Raw genomic sequence first — 17,701 nt, forward strand, 5'->3', positions numbered from 1 at the left:
GCCAGGCGTTCTAGTACCCATCGGTGCTGAAAACGCTGTTCGCCGGACACACAGTGACGCATCGTTGTTGGGACCCCCGCCAAAATCTCGGCCGGATCACCGGGAAGAAATCGGCACCCAGCTATTGGCACTGGCCAGAACCGTGGCCCCAGGAAACTCCCAGAAGGTTGGCAGTAAGCTCTCGGCGTGATGAAACCTCCATGCTTGTGTCTCTCTCTCCGCCGACAGAACAGAGGGCTGTCAGGTGGACTGAGCTCGTGCATATGCAGCAAAATAAACGGTGATATGATATAATTGTATAGATTCTACTTTAGCTTCAGCTTACATGCATGATACTGGTCAGCCTGCTTACTGTGTGGGAGAAACGGGCTCCCAATCTCAGCAGAGAAACAAGATGGCGGAGAAAATGAAACTTAAATTTCTGGCTCTGTGATCCTATGATGTGCCACAGCCGATCAATGGTGTAACTTGATCACTCAGTCAGTCAGTCAGTCAGTGACAGACATTCGCGTTTGTAGGGCTGGCCCCACTGTTGCGGTCCAGCCAAACATAGTACATTAAGTCAGGTGGGTCCAAACTTTTGACTGGTAGTGTATAATATTGATGTTCAAATTATATTTATTTTATAGAAAAAGGACATTGTTTTTAAAGGAGGCGTCTTTCCCCATGTTACCCTAATTCTCTCTAAACAATAGCATTCTGGAGTAGCCTCACAGATAACAATATAATGATATAATAACATTGCTCTGGTAAGAAACTACATTTTTAGAGTGATCCACAATCCAGTAACATTTGGCTTCATCCACCATCTTCGCAGTCTGTTTCTCTCCTTCCTCCACATCTTTTTCATAACAGAAAATAATTTCCCACAGCAGATTTGACCAGTGACCTTTGGCTACTTGAGTTCTTTCCACAGAAACAGGTTGACTGATGAGTTTCATGGAATATGGTGTTTGTGATTGATATTAGACACACATGCACATGCGCACATGCACACACACAAGTACAAACACTGGTAATTGACAGTTGTGTTGTAACTGTAACTTTTCCACAGAACAGGTTGAGACATAGGTTGAGACATGCGATTTTCGTTGGTGTTGATGTCCAACGGCATAACTTTTGTGTGACTGCACTGTTGGATACCGGGAGGTAAAACAGAAGTCATAGAAATGTTAGAGGTGTTAAGCAAGGTTCTAAAATGACGATGTGTTGTGTGTTGTTCAGTGGCGCACAGCCATAAGCACTGTCTGATACCAGAGTCAGAAAATTAGAATAAAACACTTGTTTAGTCTTTTCTTAACCCTTGTTGGTGTTCATGTTTTTGTTATTCACCCAATGTTCATGGGTCTGGTGGACCCACAACATTATTGGGTTTTTAAATATCTCAGGTCACAGATTAATCATGTTATCTGTTTCCTTGTCAGTGGTGTGAACAAACTGTTCATTTCCTTGTGTGTGTTATTCTTTTCAGATAATTTAAGTCCTGTTCATGGGGGCATTTTTTTATTCAGATGTTATTGTCATCCAATAAGAAACACCAATGCATTTTATATATCACACAATTTTCAACAAAACAAAATGGGTGTGATTATTTGCATTAATTATTTGCAATATAGGGGCTTAAATAAAATAATAAAGAACTGGCAATGGGAGCAGGCAGTCATATTTAGTAACATTGCATAAGGCTAAAAAGATCATGGCTCATCACACGTGGCAAGATGTGCTATTTGATTATGGGGTTGCCAAGCCAAGCAGGAAGTTTCAGGTGAAGGTGAATTCCCATTAAATATTCATGACAGATTAAAGACACAGTCATGTTATCTGTTTCTTTGTCAGTGGTGTGAACAAACTGTTCATTTCCTTGTGTGTGTTATTCTTTTCAGATCATTTCAGCCAGTTCATGGAGGCTTGTTTTATTCAGATTTTATTGTCATTCAACAAGAAACACCAATGCATCTTGTCCGATTGCTCGTCTATGAATGCATCTTCACACTCTTCTGATCCCATATGGATGTAGAGGGGCCGCTGATTCACCACCACTTTGTGTATTTCAGGATGATCTCCTCATTTGCTTTAGGAATGTAACAACCAATACCTGCAAACAAGATCCATGAAGAGTTATAAGTTGATTTACAGTGAGAGTAAGAACAATAAAGAGAGACAGAGAGATAAATAGAGAACTCCTTGATTGACTCACCAACATCAGGTCTTATGATTTCGCCTTCCGTTGTCTTAACCAGCAGCTCCCAGTAGGTATGTTCTTTAGGATTTCCAGCTAAACCATTCACACTCTCCAGATATGGGCCATAGTTTAAGTCCTCTGTGTAGGTGAAACTGCATGGAAGAAAATGTGATGGCCACTGAGTATGAGGAATTAGAGTTAGACCGATTATATTGGGCCAATATTGGCCGTTTTATTTAAGTGTCATCCACCTCTGATATGATTAATATGATGCAGTTTGTTTGATTAGGCGGCATATTTATTGTAGAGTTGATAAGGCGAAATTCTGATCAGATTCCACATAAGTATGCATGAATATATTGTTATTATTATCATTATGTTACTGTAATTTCCCCTCATGATTGTGGTGGATGTGCCAGGCAGGGATCATAGGTTTCACCTGGATTCATATAGTCTACTTCATAGGAAACACATGTGGTCCTGATATGTTCTATAGTGCAACAGCACAATGCATCTTAAACACGTCTTAAAATTATTAAAGATGACTCATGAAAGACACAGACTGGCAGTTTATGCTCATTGTGCTCTTTTGGTTTTGTTGTGGTAAGCCAGTTATCGCTGTACTGCGTCATTTGACTTGCAGTTGGAAAGCAAACAGTTCTCACAGGGCTGCATGTTATCAACTGTTTTCATAGTTTGTTTACTAGAGTAAAACATTAGCCTTTTATTAAAAATCAGATATCACCCGACTGATTAATTATACACTGGTTGTCTATAGGAAGTCTTTAACCTGAACTGATTCTAATGCGACTTTTTTTTCCACAAGTATGTATCATGCAATGCATTAATAAGAATAGCACAGATTGAGAAGAGAAGAGAAGAGAAGAGAAGAGGAGAGAAGAGTAGAGAAGAGAAGAGAAGTAGGTATATAGTAGATGATTAAAGATGTGACAGCACAGGCTAACATATTGTATATTCATCAACAGTGACTCAGTGTTTAGGTGACAGTTTAGCTGTTACACCATCTGCTATTGTCACAAAACAAAAACAAAAAATATCCCAGCATAACTTGCAAATAAGCTTAAATAACAAATTTAGACCAGTCTTATTGTTGAACTGATGGATTTTATCTGTTCCTGTTGTTATAGTTGTACTAGTAGTAGTCTTAGTTGTCGTTATTGTTGTTGCTACTGCTCTTGTCAAGATTGTTGTTTTTCTTGATTTTGGAAACACCTTTGATAAGCGGTCATTGCATTGGCATTTTGCGCTCAATGTAGGCACTTGGCCAACATACAGTAATAATAAAGACTCTCAAAGTAGACTGTGGCTTCTTTTTTTCTTCTACCTTCTTATTATTTATTCCAAACAAAGTTCTGCAGTTGCTTCCATAAATGTAAAACACATCACTTCCAGTGCAGCAGAGGATTTTTCCCTAGAAGGAGGGACCCCCGCATACTGTAGGTGTGTAGAACAGCAAATGTGAAAGCTTTCATGAACTAAGTATAGGTTGAAATACTACTATATGGTATGAATCAGTGATAGAGCGTAGCAAAAGTGACATTTATCTATGTGAAAGAGTTGTGGATTATTACTTTAAGCTAATATTTAATGTTATGAACTTACTTAAAGTCTTTGTTGGAGTCCTGCAGTCTCTTCAGTGCACCCAGTAGGATCCCCCTGTAAACCCCATAAGTGCTGTAGGCCATATCGGGGGTTTGGCCATTCATCGTCATCACATAAATGGGAAATTGATCATATTCTGGAGAAAAGGAAGTTAGTATAGCAGATAAAAATAGCAGAGGAGAAAATACTAAAATGAAACACTTCTATATAGCCAAGGTGGGGACATTTTTTTTTGTGATATTCATTAATAATGAAAGGCATTTGAAATGTATTGTTTTAAGCTATTATGAAGCTTACCTCCAGCTAGAATCCCAGGAGCCAACAGCAGCAGGGCCACTGACAGGAGACTACACATCACCATTCTGGTTGTTGGTTTGAACTCCCATCTGCCAGTGTGCTTGTCTACCCGCTCACATATTTATATCCTTGTGGGTCGGCTACGTTCACACTGCAAGCCAAAATGCACAATTCTGATTTGATGCTCAGATCAGATTTTTTTGTTGGACTGTTTGTCTTTCAATTCCGATCTGACTGTTCAGACTGCGGTCGCTATGACACATTCAGGTATGTATCTGAATCAAATACCACATTTAAAAGAGCCCTAAATCAGAATTGGACATGGCAGATTCAATGTGATTTTCGCTGTTCACACTGCCATAAAAAATCTGGATCTGGGCCAATTTTTACCTGCAGTCTGAAGGAACAATGACATCCATAAAAAAAACATGATGTTTTCCACAGAGCCAGTTAAAATGTCACCTTAATGTTATGCAAGCTCTCGTTATTGTTCTTACTCTCACTGTTAATCAACTTATAACTCTTCATGGATCTTGTTTGCAGGCATTGGTTGTTACATTCCTAAAGCAAATGAGGAGATCATCCTGAAATACACAAAGTGGTGGTGAAGCAGCAGCAGCCCCTCTACATCCATATGGGATCAGAATCAGTGTCAGAATCAACTGTGTGAAGATGCATTTCATAGACGAGCAATCGGACAAGATGCATTGGTGTTGCTTATTGAATGACAACATCTGAATAAAAAAATGCCTCCATGAACTGACTGAAATGATCTGAAAAGAATAACACACACAAGGAAATGAACAGTTTGTTCACACCACTGACAAGGAAACAGATTTGGGAAATGGGAATCCACCTTCACCTGAAACTTCCTGCTTGGCTTGGCAACCCCATAATCAAATAGCACATGTCCTTTTTAGGCTTTCTTATGCAATGTTATTAAATATGACTGCCTGCTCCCATTGCTAGTTCTTTATAAAACAGAGGCAAAAGTATTATTCGTTTATCAGACAGCAAAGCCCCTGTTGCAAATACCCTCTGTTGGATAATGCAAATAATCACACCAATTTTGTCTTGTTCAGTCCAAAATTTAGAAGCCAGGCTAATCAAGCAAGCCCATGTCAAATTTCAAGTCAAGACTCACGTTTAAATGCAGATTTCCACGTAAAGCCAGAACAAATCAAGAGTCCAGTATCAATTTAATGGATGATATCGTTCTGGAAGCAATGGGCATAATTTGACCACTACTACTCAGACACACACTGTGATCTGTTCTCTTGGAGTTATTACAGTGCATTACAGTGTTACATGCAGAGCCACTCAGGACAGGTGGAGTCACCTGACCTCAGTGAGCGGGAGGCTCTGGCTGCCAGAGCAGACAGGATGTGTGCCTGGCAGGAGGCGCGCACCAAGGCTGTTCTGGAGAGGGTGGGACACTCCTTCCAGCCTGAGCGGCCCCCTTCACCTCCACCCTACCTTCATCATGCAAGGAAAAAAATAGATTTAGTGACTTTATCTTAAAATCTATCCAATAAAGATTGTTACATTTTGTTTATAGACCATCATAATAGTACAACTCTGATAGAAATATAATAAGATAATTGGGTACTCTTGAGTACTATGATAAGATAATTGAGTACTCATCACTAAGATATATATATATATATATATATACACTCCAATACAGCAGTAACACACCTGCAAAAAAACACACACATACACACATTCTTCATGACATGAAGAATCTCTAATTGTGTTTCACAGCAGAGATGATCAGAGGATCAGAGTTTTTCTCATTTTGTTTAAGATGTGGACTGAGATATAGGTAGAGCTCCCCAGTGAACGAGCACCCTGTAAAAGAGTAGATGTGAGAACGAGCCTTCACATCATAAAAAGACACAAGGCCGTCTTCGTAATCCACAATTACTCCCACATTCTGAGGTTTCTCTATCAGGTTAAGGCGAATTGGTGGGGCTGCATACTGTTTGTCATAATAATGTGCAGTAACCCAGTATCCGTTGTCTGGCTCAGGGAGAGTTTCCCCTTGCGGTTTGCATTCCCTCTCGCCACACCCAGATCCCATCCTGTCTTGTTGGTGACCTCTACCTCCCAGTATGACTTCCCAGAGTTCAACTTGTTGAGACCCAGGACGCTGCCAAAGAGATCCAGGGTGCGTTCCAATACCCATACTTCCATACTATTTAGTATGCCAGAAAAAGATTTAGCATGTCCCAATTCATGCATGTCAATGCAGTATGCCAGAAAATACCCGGATGCCCTACTACATCCGGTCGAATTTTGCAGTATGCAGGCCAGCATGCTTTTTTGGCTATTCTGACCCACAATCCTCTGCGCAGCGGAAGACACGTCACTTCGACTGAGCCGCATGCTGAGCCGCCAGAGAGAGAAAAAAACAAAACAAACAAACAAAAACAAAAAAAACAGCACTAACAAATGTCAACAATGACAGACAGCAGTGGAACGTCGACCGCTGCAATGACTGACACCGCATTCAAGTGTAAAGTATTTTTTTTATTTGTTGCGACTCACGTGTATCATCAATACATCATTGCTGCACGAAGCTAAGTGGAGAAATGAGTGCAAATGTCAACCCATATATGAAGGAAAATTAGCCTACTTCAACTTTTTACTTATTACTATTAACTTCAACTCAGTAACCAGCTATATTATATCTATACTATATTGTCTGTTGTATGTAGTTTACTGGAGTTACCCCTCATACACTTCAGGAGAACTTTGATGGGTTACATTAGATTCTGTAACTTCATTAACGTTAGGAGTTTCAGCTGTGTAATGTTTCATCATACTTTCATTGCATGCTTTATTGCAATAGCTGTCACCAAACACAATGGCACCATAGTATTTAATACACAGTATTTAAATAGGGTCACTGTGCTTTGTGTGTAATGAAATGTGTGACCTGTCAGGTTCTGTGACACTAGAGGACCAACTATATTAAAAAGTGTGAAAAGTGTTGACGAAATACTGTTTGTGCTCTACAGACAGATCTACCTACGACCACTAAAGTTTGTCCCATCACAGCTTTCAGAAAATTCGTATCTAATATCTGAGTAGATAAGGTCACACATATCCAGCCATCACAATGTGTGACCCTGACTATAGATACTATGGGGGCAGAGTTTTTGCCAATATGTCTACCTATGAAAAATAATGTATGTGTTAAAGATTGGTGCAAACATTTACAGTGGTTATACAGATGAAATTCCTCTTCAGGTCACAGAATCTGATGGGTCACAGAATACAGTGTAACAATGTCAATGTTACCGTAACTGGACTTAACTTGAAACATAATTCATGTTTAATGTCAGGGTCTGATGAACATACCGAAGGACTCATAAAGTGGAGGACAGAAAATCAAGACCTCTTCACAGGCAAAAGGAATGCTGCCATGAAAGGTTTTGAGTAAGTAACAGTCTGCTGAAATGTGATAAAAGGAGCATTTGTCATTGCTGGGCATGTTAGGTGTTGTCTTGCATGTTATGGTTTCCCTGTCCCTTTAGAATGTATGTGGAGAAAAATGAACTACAGGGAAAAGTCCAACCAGCCTGGGTGAAGAAAAAGTGGGAAAATTTAAAACAAAAATACAAGGTCAGTTAGGAGTTTTATGTCTGCCTTTGATCAGTCATTTACCATGCTTTACTAACATTACTTCTCTTCTTATCTCATTTGCAGGATCTAAAGTGTCCTAGATCGGGGGTCAGCACAGAGGGAGGGGAGGCAACAGCAGCCTCCTGGAAATGGTATGGGGTGATGGATGCGGCATTGGGCAGCAAGCCATCCATCACCCCACCAGTGCTCATCTCATCAGCAAGCCAGGAGACTGTTGTAGTCTCCACTCCCTCTGTTGCTGACCCAGTCATTCAGGAGGACAGTAACATTGATACAAGTGCACCAGGGAGAAAGAGAGGGAAGGAGGAGAGCCAGGGAGGCCTAATGACCTACCTGGAAGAAATAGACAAGAGAGATCAAAGGCGAGAAGCAGAGCAGCAGCAAAAAGAGGAGCAGAGGTATGAGGAAGCCAGGGCAAGGGAGGAGAGAAGAGACGAGGAGGCCAGGAGGAGAGAGGAGGAGGCCAGGGCAAGGGAGGAGAGAAGAGAGGAGGAGGCCAGGAGGAGAGAGGAGGAGGCCAGGGTAAGGGAGGAGAGAAGAGAGGAGGAGGCCAGGGTAAGGGAGGAGAGGCGGGATGAAAGATTTTTTGCGTTGTTGGAGGCACTGATCAAAAAGTAAAGATTAGTTAAGTAAAGTTGTATTTATTTGTATTTGTATTTTTATTTAACAGTTAATTACGAATTATATTTATGTTCGCCTCAATAAATGTTTACAAATCATCTAAGCTATCGTTATGTGCTGTGTCAAAATACTGTATACTGTGTACTGTGTTGACTGTGATGATTGATGATGATTGACATGACTTCAAAGTTACAGGTGAAACTGGAACAAAGTGATGCATTTATTACACAGTACACAAGACACAAGTCATGATCATTAGATGTTTTATACATAATGCAATAACATCCTCACATAGGCATTCTAATGGTGACAATAATCATGCTCTTGAAGCGCTGGAATACACTCAAGAGGGGCAGACACTGCTGCAGCCAGAAGATCCCTGACACCCTCACCTGTTTCCACCTCCCTGTTTCCAGGTTCTGGGCCGTTATCTCCTGCTTCAGCAGCTTCCTCATCAGGCTCCATGATGTCTCCATTTTCCAGGCAGAGGTTGCGGAGGATGGTGCAACAGGTGACAACAACAGGTGCGAAGGTGTGGCTCACTTCAAGGGACTTGAAAAAGATGGATCGCCAACGGGTCTTCATCATCCCAAATGCTCGCTCAATAATGCACCTGGCCCTGGACAGCTTGTGGTTGTACCTGGCCTGCACAGCGTTCAGGACAGGTGCACGATATGGCGTCATCAGACGGATGGGGGCAGTGAGACATGGGTAACCACCGTCACCCAGAATACATCTCCCCTCTGGTGGGTAGAGCTGCTGACTGTAAACAGGGCTGTTTTTCAGCACACGGGCATCGTGAACAGACCCAGGGAAACCACAGCATATGTCGATAAACTTGCCACGATGGTCACAGATGGCCTGGAGCTGGATCGATGCGAAGAGCTTGCGATTATAATAACAACTAGCATCTTCTGCAGGGGGCTTGATACGAATGTGGCAGCCGTCAATGGCACCGACTGCCACAGAAAATGCTGGGGAGCCTGCTAAACGGGCAAAGCCAGCACCCACTTCCTCCATCTGGTCTGCTGGTGGAAACCGGACAATCCTCTTGAGGAGCCCAACTACTGCCCCGCTGACCTGATGTACCATTCTGTGGACAGTGGTTTTCGGGATGTCAAAAGCCCTTGACACTACCCTATACGATGCAGCATGGGCAAGCCAGTATAGAAAAACAAGTACATGCAGCTCTTTCTCCCATCCATGGTCAGCTTCATTTGTAAGAGCAGCTGTAAGTGCGGCGATGGAGTGTCTGGACAGGCGAAGGTCAGGGCGGAGGTTGGAGGCACCGTCAAAGAAGAGCTGCAGGATGGGCACGTGGGGGTTCAACCGGCAGTATGTTGTGGGATGGACATGCTATGAATATGACAAATAAAAGAGATCCAATGTTATGCAAAAGCCTCATTTGAATTCCTGAAAAATCCTATTTTGCCTGTTGTATGCTGTTTTAGATTGGCACAACTGTTTTATATAACTATTGTCAATCCTGCCAACACTGTTAGGGTGGTGCTAGAAAAGCTACAATATCATTCATGGTTTATTTACACTTTGAGATACAAAGACACTACATACTAGGACTGCAATGATGTGATTATGCACTCACATTTCTGAATCAGAATCAGCTTTAGTGGCCAAGTATGTGAACACAATATTTGTTTTTTTGTTGCTCTCAATGTACTTACACAGAATAGACATACAGCTAAAAACAAGGACAACAAAGCTGAACAAAGGTAAACATAAACATTTCACTTCTATATATAAACAACCACTGACAATTGTAAACAAGAGAGAGTAGTGCAATGGTGCAAAGATGCTGGAAGAAATATGGGATCATTAATGCAACAATTACTTTATCTACATGGATTAGGTTAGCCGACAGTATATACAATATACAGTGTGCTCAGGTTTATATTGACAATGATGATATGTAGTCTACATGTTAAAACCTATAGTTTAGTAAGGCTGCTTCCGTGCAGACAGAACATAGTGCCAGCAGCTGCAATTCAGCCGCATAAGAATTGTTTAAGTGAACAAAATAATCACGAACATAAGATAACAACAAAAGGACATGACTATGAAAGTAACAGTGACAGAGAAATGCATTATGTATTTTTACTGTGGTGCATCTAATACTGCATGCAGCAGAGCTCTCCGGGTTGATCTCCGACGGTATGCGCGTCTCTGACGAGCTCGGCGAATGGCGTTTTGGATCTCCATGGCAACGTTTTCAACAATCTTCAAATTTTGCGCTAGGGACTGCAACCGTATTACTGCGACGGATATATAAGCAAGAGGGTCAAAGTTCAAGACGCAATGTGATGACGAAATAGTATGTCCCAATTGTCTGCCTACTACATGCACAGTACATACTTTCTAAGGGCAGATGTAGTACGTAGTGTCGTAAAAAGAAAAAGTATGCGATTTGGAACGCAGGGCAAATCTCTCCGGAGCATCAGGTACTTCCTGGATCTCGCCTCCGTCTCTCACTTCCTTCCCATCGTCTGACAGAATAAGACGTGTGTGTGCGGTGGTTGGGTCCAGCTTTACATCCACTACAGTTGAGATACAATCATGACACAACACTTGATATGGCTAAAATGGTGATGCATAAACTGTATTTACTATACGTACATATGTTAAGGATTATACATGATACTTTGAAATCAATCTAAATGTTCTTTACTTCTAAAAACAATAATACCAATCCTTAAGGAAACCAAATCCAAGGGACTCTTCATGAAAAAGTTTGACCAATGTAGACTAACAAGCAGGAATTACTTATGTTACATCAATATTTGAATAGCACAAACCCCAATATTAAACTGTCCGTTGACCACAGCAAGGGGGAAGGTACATTTTCTGGACATAAGTAAAGATGATCATGGCTTTCTACATAACCCCCATCTTTAGAAAAACTATGGACAGAAAAACTGTCTTGCATGCAGATTCAGTTTCCGCCCAAAACATTTGAAGGAGAACATTTTGTTTGGGCAGTCTGACAATCCGCCAGCCAGTTGATCAAAACTTTACCGAGCTAAGGCTGTTAGGAATACAGTCTTGTATGATTTATTTTATTGATTTAAGTCTCTGATTGATTGAATGAATGGAACCGTATGGAACAAGCTATTTTGAAATCTGGGTACTACAAATGAATGTCCAAAACACTTTGATGATTTTGGGATTACCACTCGACTAGCCAGCTCTATTGTGCCTCCGTGACTCCACCAGTTGAAAATGGCCAAACGGAAGCCTTCCAAGTGTTGGAGTGGGCTATCACTGTGGCAGAGGATCTTAAGCTGGGGAACAATAGTCCCGTTAAGGGTGGGAAGAAGGAAAAAAGAGGAGGAAAAGAGAAAGAAAAAGAAAAAAAATGTGGAAAAAAATAGAGAAATGGAAAAGTCCAAGCCTCTAATGCACATAGTGTTTAATTGACGTAGGCTAATCCATGAGAATAAATACTAAATTCATGAAAATCTCTTCTTTTTTCCTTTTCGGGGAAGCTTGGTGAAGATCCAAAGGTCGCAGGTTCGATCCTCACCTTCAGCATACAAAAATAAAATGTTATAAAAAAAACCCCACTTTGTCCTTGTCATTTTCATCCATCTAAACGGATCATAAATTGCTCCATTTAACTATATAGTCTAAATGCTGTCCCAGTGGACATTTTGCTCCACCAAGAAATATTTATGGAATAACACGTTACAGAGGAACTATAGTGAAATAGAGCAATAAGGAAGGCTTGATGTTACATGTGGAAGAAAAAAGCTGTTAATACATGTATGTTACATTTTTCTTCCACATTACACATTGTGAGCTGGTCTGGATCTTTGAAGTATATGAGCTTGTTTGGAAAGTAATTCAAATCTATTCAACTGCATGAAAAAGAGTTTTATTTAAATAAATAACTGAACATATGATTTGAGCATATAATGCAAATGTGCAAATATGAATGGAAATACACAAATAATAATCATGGAGCACTATCAAGAACATAAACATCATTAAATGAACATAAACATCATCACGTGCAAATATGAATAAAAATACACAGATATTAATCACGAAGCACTCTATCACGAACACAATATCATTAAATTCAACACATATAAATAACCAGCCCAACACATATTTTATGTAAAAAAAAAAAAAAAAAAATATTTAATTGACCCCAGAACCAACAAGAAAACATAGACTGTACGTGAGAAGCCACCTGTCAGCTGGGACAGCCACAGGCTCTGGAGGCTCCTGGCTGGAGGCTCTGGTGTGGGAGCCTGGCGGTTGATGAGAGCTGGGGCAGGTGGGTCATACCACAGGTTTAGGTCCAGACTGAGCTGATGATTTTCCCACAGTGAGGACACAATCCATCCAATTATTTTACTTTCATGTCAGCAGTTCTTTTGTCAGAGAGATTGCAATATCTTTCGAATGGAGGCTATCTCACTTTGGAGGGCTTTTGTCAGCTTTTGGGTGGGTGGGGCATACAGGCCACATTGAAGTAAATGAAACGTATATACGGGATTCAAACTTAATGTAAGGAGTAAATGCAGACAGTATCTGAGGCTGACCAAAATGCATGGAGAATAAATGAAGCAACCCTGCCCTCAAGTGCTGAGCAGAGAGATCACTGCACAGCAGAAACTACACAAAACTAAACTATGAGTGAGAGTGAGACCCAATCCCAAAAGGCAAATGAGGAGCAGACTGCAAAAAGTCTCCATCTTAGAAATCTCCTTCCCAGTCATTCAGTCTATTATTGAGTCCCCAAATAGTAATTTTCTTAAAATAAGTGAAAAAATCTGATCTGCCTGAAAATCTGCCTTAGTCTGTCTTGTTTCAAGACACTGACACTCATTTCTAGAAACTTCCTTAAAGAAAAGAAACTGCATTGGAAACACGTGTAGTTATCTCACCTCACTGGCAGAGACTAAATGAGACTAAATGACTTGTTAAGATGGACGTTTTTTGAAGTGTAAACATCATTGTGCATGTGTATGTGTGTGTGTGTGTGTGTGTGTGTGTGTGTGTGTGTGTGTGTGTGTGTGTGTGCAAACATGTAGGCATGTACTGTGGGTATAAAAAATGCTGTACATCATATAGCTGCATAGTTAATACTGTTACCATATTTCTCAATACTCTACCACACTTTAGAGTAGAACGCTCTGGGATAAAACTTTATCTTGACCTGTGCAAATATTTTATAGCCATTGCAATGTATCATATGCAGCAGGATAAAACTGAAGCCGTTGTACTTCTAAAAGCAAGTATACTCTTAATCAACTGTATACTTTTACCCTTAATATTTACCTGTTTCTGTGGTTTATCACATCTTGCAGCTGTAGGAGTAAAACGAGGAGGAAAGGAGGAAAACTATTCTGTGATGAACCTACTTATTTTTTAAATTTGAGTAACTTTGTACAGACATAGGTGTGCTATACAACAAGTTGATTGTTTCTGCTCTGATATTAAAGAATAATAAGAGAAAACTATTTTTTTTTAAATGATGTTGTTTGTTGTCATTTCTATATGAAACATCACTCTTTGTGTGTGTGTGTGTGTGTGTGTGTGTGTGTATGCCTGTGTGCACAGTACATTAATTTAATATAAAATACTGTCAGTTGGCCGTCTGCAGGTTTATATAACTCAAATTTCAGCAAATTATACCATGAATTGTAATATTGTTAATTCAATAATTCTAACACAATGGACTGGTTGATCAATGACACCATTAACTCTTATGTCAATTTTAATAAATTAACATCACCTGGGTAAAGTAAGTAGTGTTAATTTTCATTGTTCAGCAAAAAAAAAAAAAAACTCACTAAAAATGACTGAGGTTACCAACAACCTTAACAATGGATGCAACTCTTCTCAAAGCATCGTGTTTGAGTTTAAATGTTGGAACTGGGAAGCTTTGAATGGCTGAAATCAACTTCTTGTCTATTTTGCACTTAACAGGCAGAACTATTGTTCATGAAACAAAATCACATTAGTAGGGAAACAAGGAAGCACAAACATCTGATTTGCTGCTGATGTGAAAAGTTCAGCCGTGGCCATCTTTTTTCCACACATCATCCAAATTTTCAAGGTCAACCAGCTCTAGAGGAAGTCAATGAATTTCAAGTGACTTGTTGATTGTGTTGTTCGCAGTGTGAACGCACGATTACAGCAACTCTTACTCGATATCAAAACATAAATCAATTACCGTAAAAATTCTGCATTGATGTGTAACTTCCCATTATGTTTGTGACTGCTGACAACATCAGCTATCCTGAAACCACAAGGTTTTGCCCAATGAAAGTCATTTATTACATATCAATTCAATTTGCCTATCAATTAGTGAACAGCTGGCCTCATACTGCCTCCAGGAACACAGTCAGCAGACATACACAGCCAGGATCTATGTTGGGGTGCACAGGACATTTTGGAAAATAACATCCACTGTATGCTACAGATTCCTCTTCAATATATTCTTTATTTTCACTTTGTATGACTTACTTTGTATAACTCCATCATATGTTCATCAATAAGGATTAGAAAACTGTGACTGAAACTAGTTCAATTAACACAGAATCTAACTCTGAAACACTAATGATATAACAATACTTAATTGGGAGATTAAAACTATCATAACCTGCATCTTTATCTATGGTAGGTAAATTAATAAATCAAGAACATGGAAATTATTCCTATCATACAAAGTATCGTTCAGCTTTTGCTGACTCATTGGGTTTGTTCATATTTGTAATTAACTTTCACGACTAGATGATGCAATTACCACCATAAGACGCAGACACAACAGCATCAGTTGGTTATGGAATTAACAAAAGTCTCAATTAGTTACCTCTGCTGTTACATAATATGTTAGCTGGGAAAGGCATTCAGCTCAAAAATGGGTTAACCTGTACTCCAAGCTAAACTACAGATATTCAACTTGTCCTGAATAATCTCATATACATTTTGTGTTGATATTGGGAGATTTTAATATTTTATTTAACCTTAAAGTGGTCCAGTTCATAATGGCTGCCCCTGGTATAATTTGTCAGTAAAAAAACATTTCATTGTATATAATATTTTATATAGAGCTATGTAACAGCTCCACTTCTGGTTCAAGCTCCCCAGAATACTTTGATATGCTTTTGCCAGTTTTCAGTGACTTTCTTTTTTTTCCTAGAAAGAACTCATACATGTGCTTTTATTTTGAAAGCAAAATTGTGGAAACTATCTGCGGCTTATTTAACGGAGATACTGTCAAACAGAATCATTACAAAAAAAAGAAAAGATTTTTCTTTTTTTGGGGCATTTCTTGCTTTTGGTACAGGTGAAAGTGGAGAAAGACAGGAAAGATTGGGAAATAGAGAGGAATGAAATGAGACAAAGGTCCTGAACCGGATTTGAACCCAGGATGTTGCTGTTACGTGGTTTGGGCCTTAGACCACTGAGGCACCAAGACATCCCAGAACCCTTCCCTGTTATGAACCAGAAAATGCTCTTCTGTGACGTTCTTACCCCATGACATCATGCCAACCCTGCCATGAATAACCCCCTCTGTCATTTGAATTTATTAGGATTTTAAGTAATGAATTTGAGCCAGAAATATCATAAGCTTTGTAGGGAGTATATATAGCATCATTTCTAAAAAACAACAAAAAAACAACAACTAAATGATCACCATTTATTAGACCACCTATCACAGGGCGAACACAGATAGACAATCACTCACATTCATACCTATGGGAGAGTTAGAGTCTCCGATCCACCTGACTTGCAATGTCTTTGGAATGTGAGAGAAAATCAGTGCACCCATGGGAAATCCACATGAACACAGGGAGAACAAACTTCACACAGAAGAGGTTAGGAATTGAACCCAGGACCTTCTTGCTTTATTTTAAAGTGAAAGACAGCAGAGGTTCTTCCCACTCAGATAATTCAAGTCACAACCATACATCAGTAACATTGAATTTCTTTACTGTATTTCATCATATTGAGAATTTCTGCATCAGCATCCCCCAGGGAACACAGTGAATGTTGGAACATTATAGTGACCCCGCAGTCTAGTCTCTAGAGCTCCGACAGACTGCAGATCCTCCACTCTTCCATTTCGATTAGGCCCAATGAAACCATTAGAGCGGTTCCCATTAGGGTCAAGGCAACAGTAAGCATTCCAATAAAACTGAGCCACCCTAACACGTCCTCCAATCTGTTGATTTCCAGGAATCACACCAGTAACTACATAGGCCCGGGTGCAACCCTGCAGGATGTTAACCAGGTTGCCCTCGTGTACCCTCCAGTAGCCAGAGTTGAAGCTGCTGTCCTGAGGGGCAGCGTTGGTCAGGGTGGAGGTGGCCAACATGGCATGTTGAGTGTTGGTATGGGACACCGGGTAGAGGTGGCCCTTGTGATAGGCTGGGTAGCCTTGGTAGTTACCGTTCAGAGCCTGGTGCTGACCTGGTTGGGGGACTGCGCTCATTGGACTCATACAAAGGATGTTTCCACCATCCAGCTGTGAACATTACAAGAAACAATGATAGCAGTTAGTGTGTTTTTAACCCTTATTATACAATGGAGTAGTTTCAGTGAACCAATCTGATGAAGACGTGCTCATCGTACCCATAAAAAACACAGCCATGTTTCAGCGACTGCTATGCAGACATTTGTGGAGTTAGTTTACGATCTTTCTTGTTTTCTTCTCTTTTTATTCTTATGCATGTATACCTCTTTGAAGGAAACTTTCCAGACAGTACACATGTATTGGTAATGTCACGGGGTAACAGCAGGACAGCAGCCTGCAGCCTCTCCACAGCTCAGGCTCACCAGCCTGTACAGCACACCAGCAATCACACAAGACGCACAGAGAAAACAAACACAGAGCACAGGGACAAAGACTCTTCTCCCGTCACCCTCTTAGCAGCCAGAGACAAAAAGCACTTTGGGACAGAGCGACATTCTGCACCCACCCAACAAAATGAAGCGCTCACAAACACACAAGGTGCAAAGGGAAGAGCTGCCTGTCACCAACCTCCCTGCTCTGATTAGGGAATACACTACAGGTGAGACTAATCAAAGTCCTGCTGTGACAGTAATAGAAAGACCATACAGAAGTAGAGTATAGGCAAGATGACCAAGCGAAGCTAGAGGGGGTTACTAACATAAATACCCTCACATCTGGGAAATGGCCATTACTGCACCGCCATTTTTTTACTGTTAGAAAATGAGAAGTTTGAGTGGAAAACATTGGGTTTCAGTGCCTTGCTCAAGAGCACATTGACAGTTAAGTGTGGAGCTCCTTGTAGACCCTTTTCACACTTCCGTGTTCTACGCAACAAAAGT

General features: G+C 40.4%; 2 protein-coding genes across 2 annotated transcripts; both read right to left on the reverse strand.

The window, feature by feature from the left end:
• Nucleotides 1-1,538: 1,538 nt before the first annotated feature.
• On the reverse strand, nucleotides 1,539-4,190 carry LOC139638775 (transcobalamin-1-like). Its single transcript, XM_071512804.1, has 4 exons — nucleotides 4,103-4,190; nucleotides 3,806-3,941; nucleotides 2,198-2,334; nucleotides 1,539-2,095 (listed from the first exon to the last, which is right to left on the reverse strand). The coding sequence occupies exons 1-4, from the start codon at nucleotides 4,164-4,166 to the stop codon at nucleotides 2,031-2,033; spliced, it is 402 nt and encodes a 133-aa protein (XP_071368905.1). The 5' UTR covers nucleotides 4,167-4,190; the 3' UTR covers nucleotides 1,539-2,030.
• A 4,484-nt stretch (nucleotides 4,191-8,674) lies between these two features.
• LOC139638774 (putative nuclease HARBI1) lies at nucleotides 8,675-16,841 on the reverse strand. Its single transcript, XM_071512803.1, has 4 exons — nucleotides 16,595-16,841; nucleotides 12,573-12,662; nucleotides 10,835-10,926; nucleotides 8,675-9,730 (listed from the first exon to the last, which is right to left on the reverse strand). Exons 1-4 carry the CDS (start codon nucleotides 16,839-16,841, stop codon nucleotides 8,675-8,677), a joined length of 1,485 nt encoding a protein of 494 aa, XP_071368904.1.
• Between the last annotated feature and the right edge of the window lie 860 nt (nucleotides 16,842-17,701).

Source organism: Centroberyx affinis, unplaced genomic scaffold (genome assembly GCF_046629955.1).
Source record: "Centroberyx affinis isolate AG114_WGS23_722 - 3 ecotype Tasmania unplaced genomic scaffold, CSIRO-AGI_Caff_v1 ptg006544l_1, whole genome shotgun sequence".
NCBI classification, from domain to species: Eukaryota; Metazoa; Chordata; class Actinopteri; order Beryciformes; family Berycidae; genus Centroberyx; species Centroberyx affinis.

Coding starts and splice junctions, on each gene's coding strand:
- LOC139638775 (XM_071512804.1), bottom strand. CDS start 4,166: ATGGTGATGTGTAGTCTCCTGTCAGTGGCCCTGCTGCTGTTGGCTCCT. Junction 2,335..3,805: donor GACTCCAACAAAGACTTTAA/GTAAGTTCATAA, acceptor TCTTCCATGCAG/TTTCACCTACACAGAGGACT. Junction 2,096..2,197: donor AATCATAAGACCTGATGTTG/GTGAGTCAATCA, acceptor TCTTGTTTGCAG/GTATTGGTTGTTACATTCCT.
- LOC139638774 (XM_071512803.1), bottom strand. CDS start 16,841: ATGAGCGCAGTCCCCCAACCAGGTCAGCACCAGGCTCTGAACGGTAAC. Junction 12,663..16,594: donor CCGGGCCTATGTAGTTACTG/GTGTGATTCCTG, acceptor CACCTGCCCCAG/CTCTCATCAACCGCCAGGCT. Junction 9,731..10,834: donor ACGGAGGCGAGATCCAGGAA/GTACCTGATGCT, acceptor TCATATTCATAG/CATGTCCATCCCACAACATA.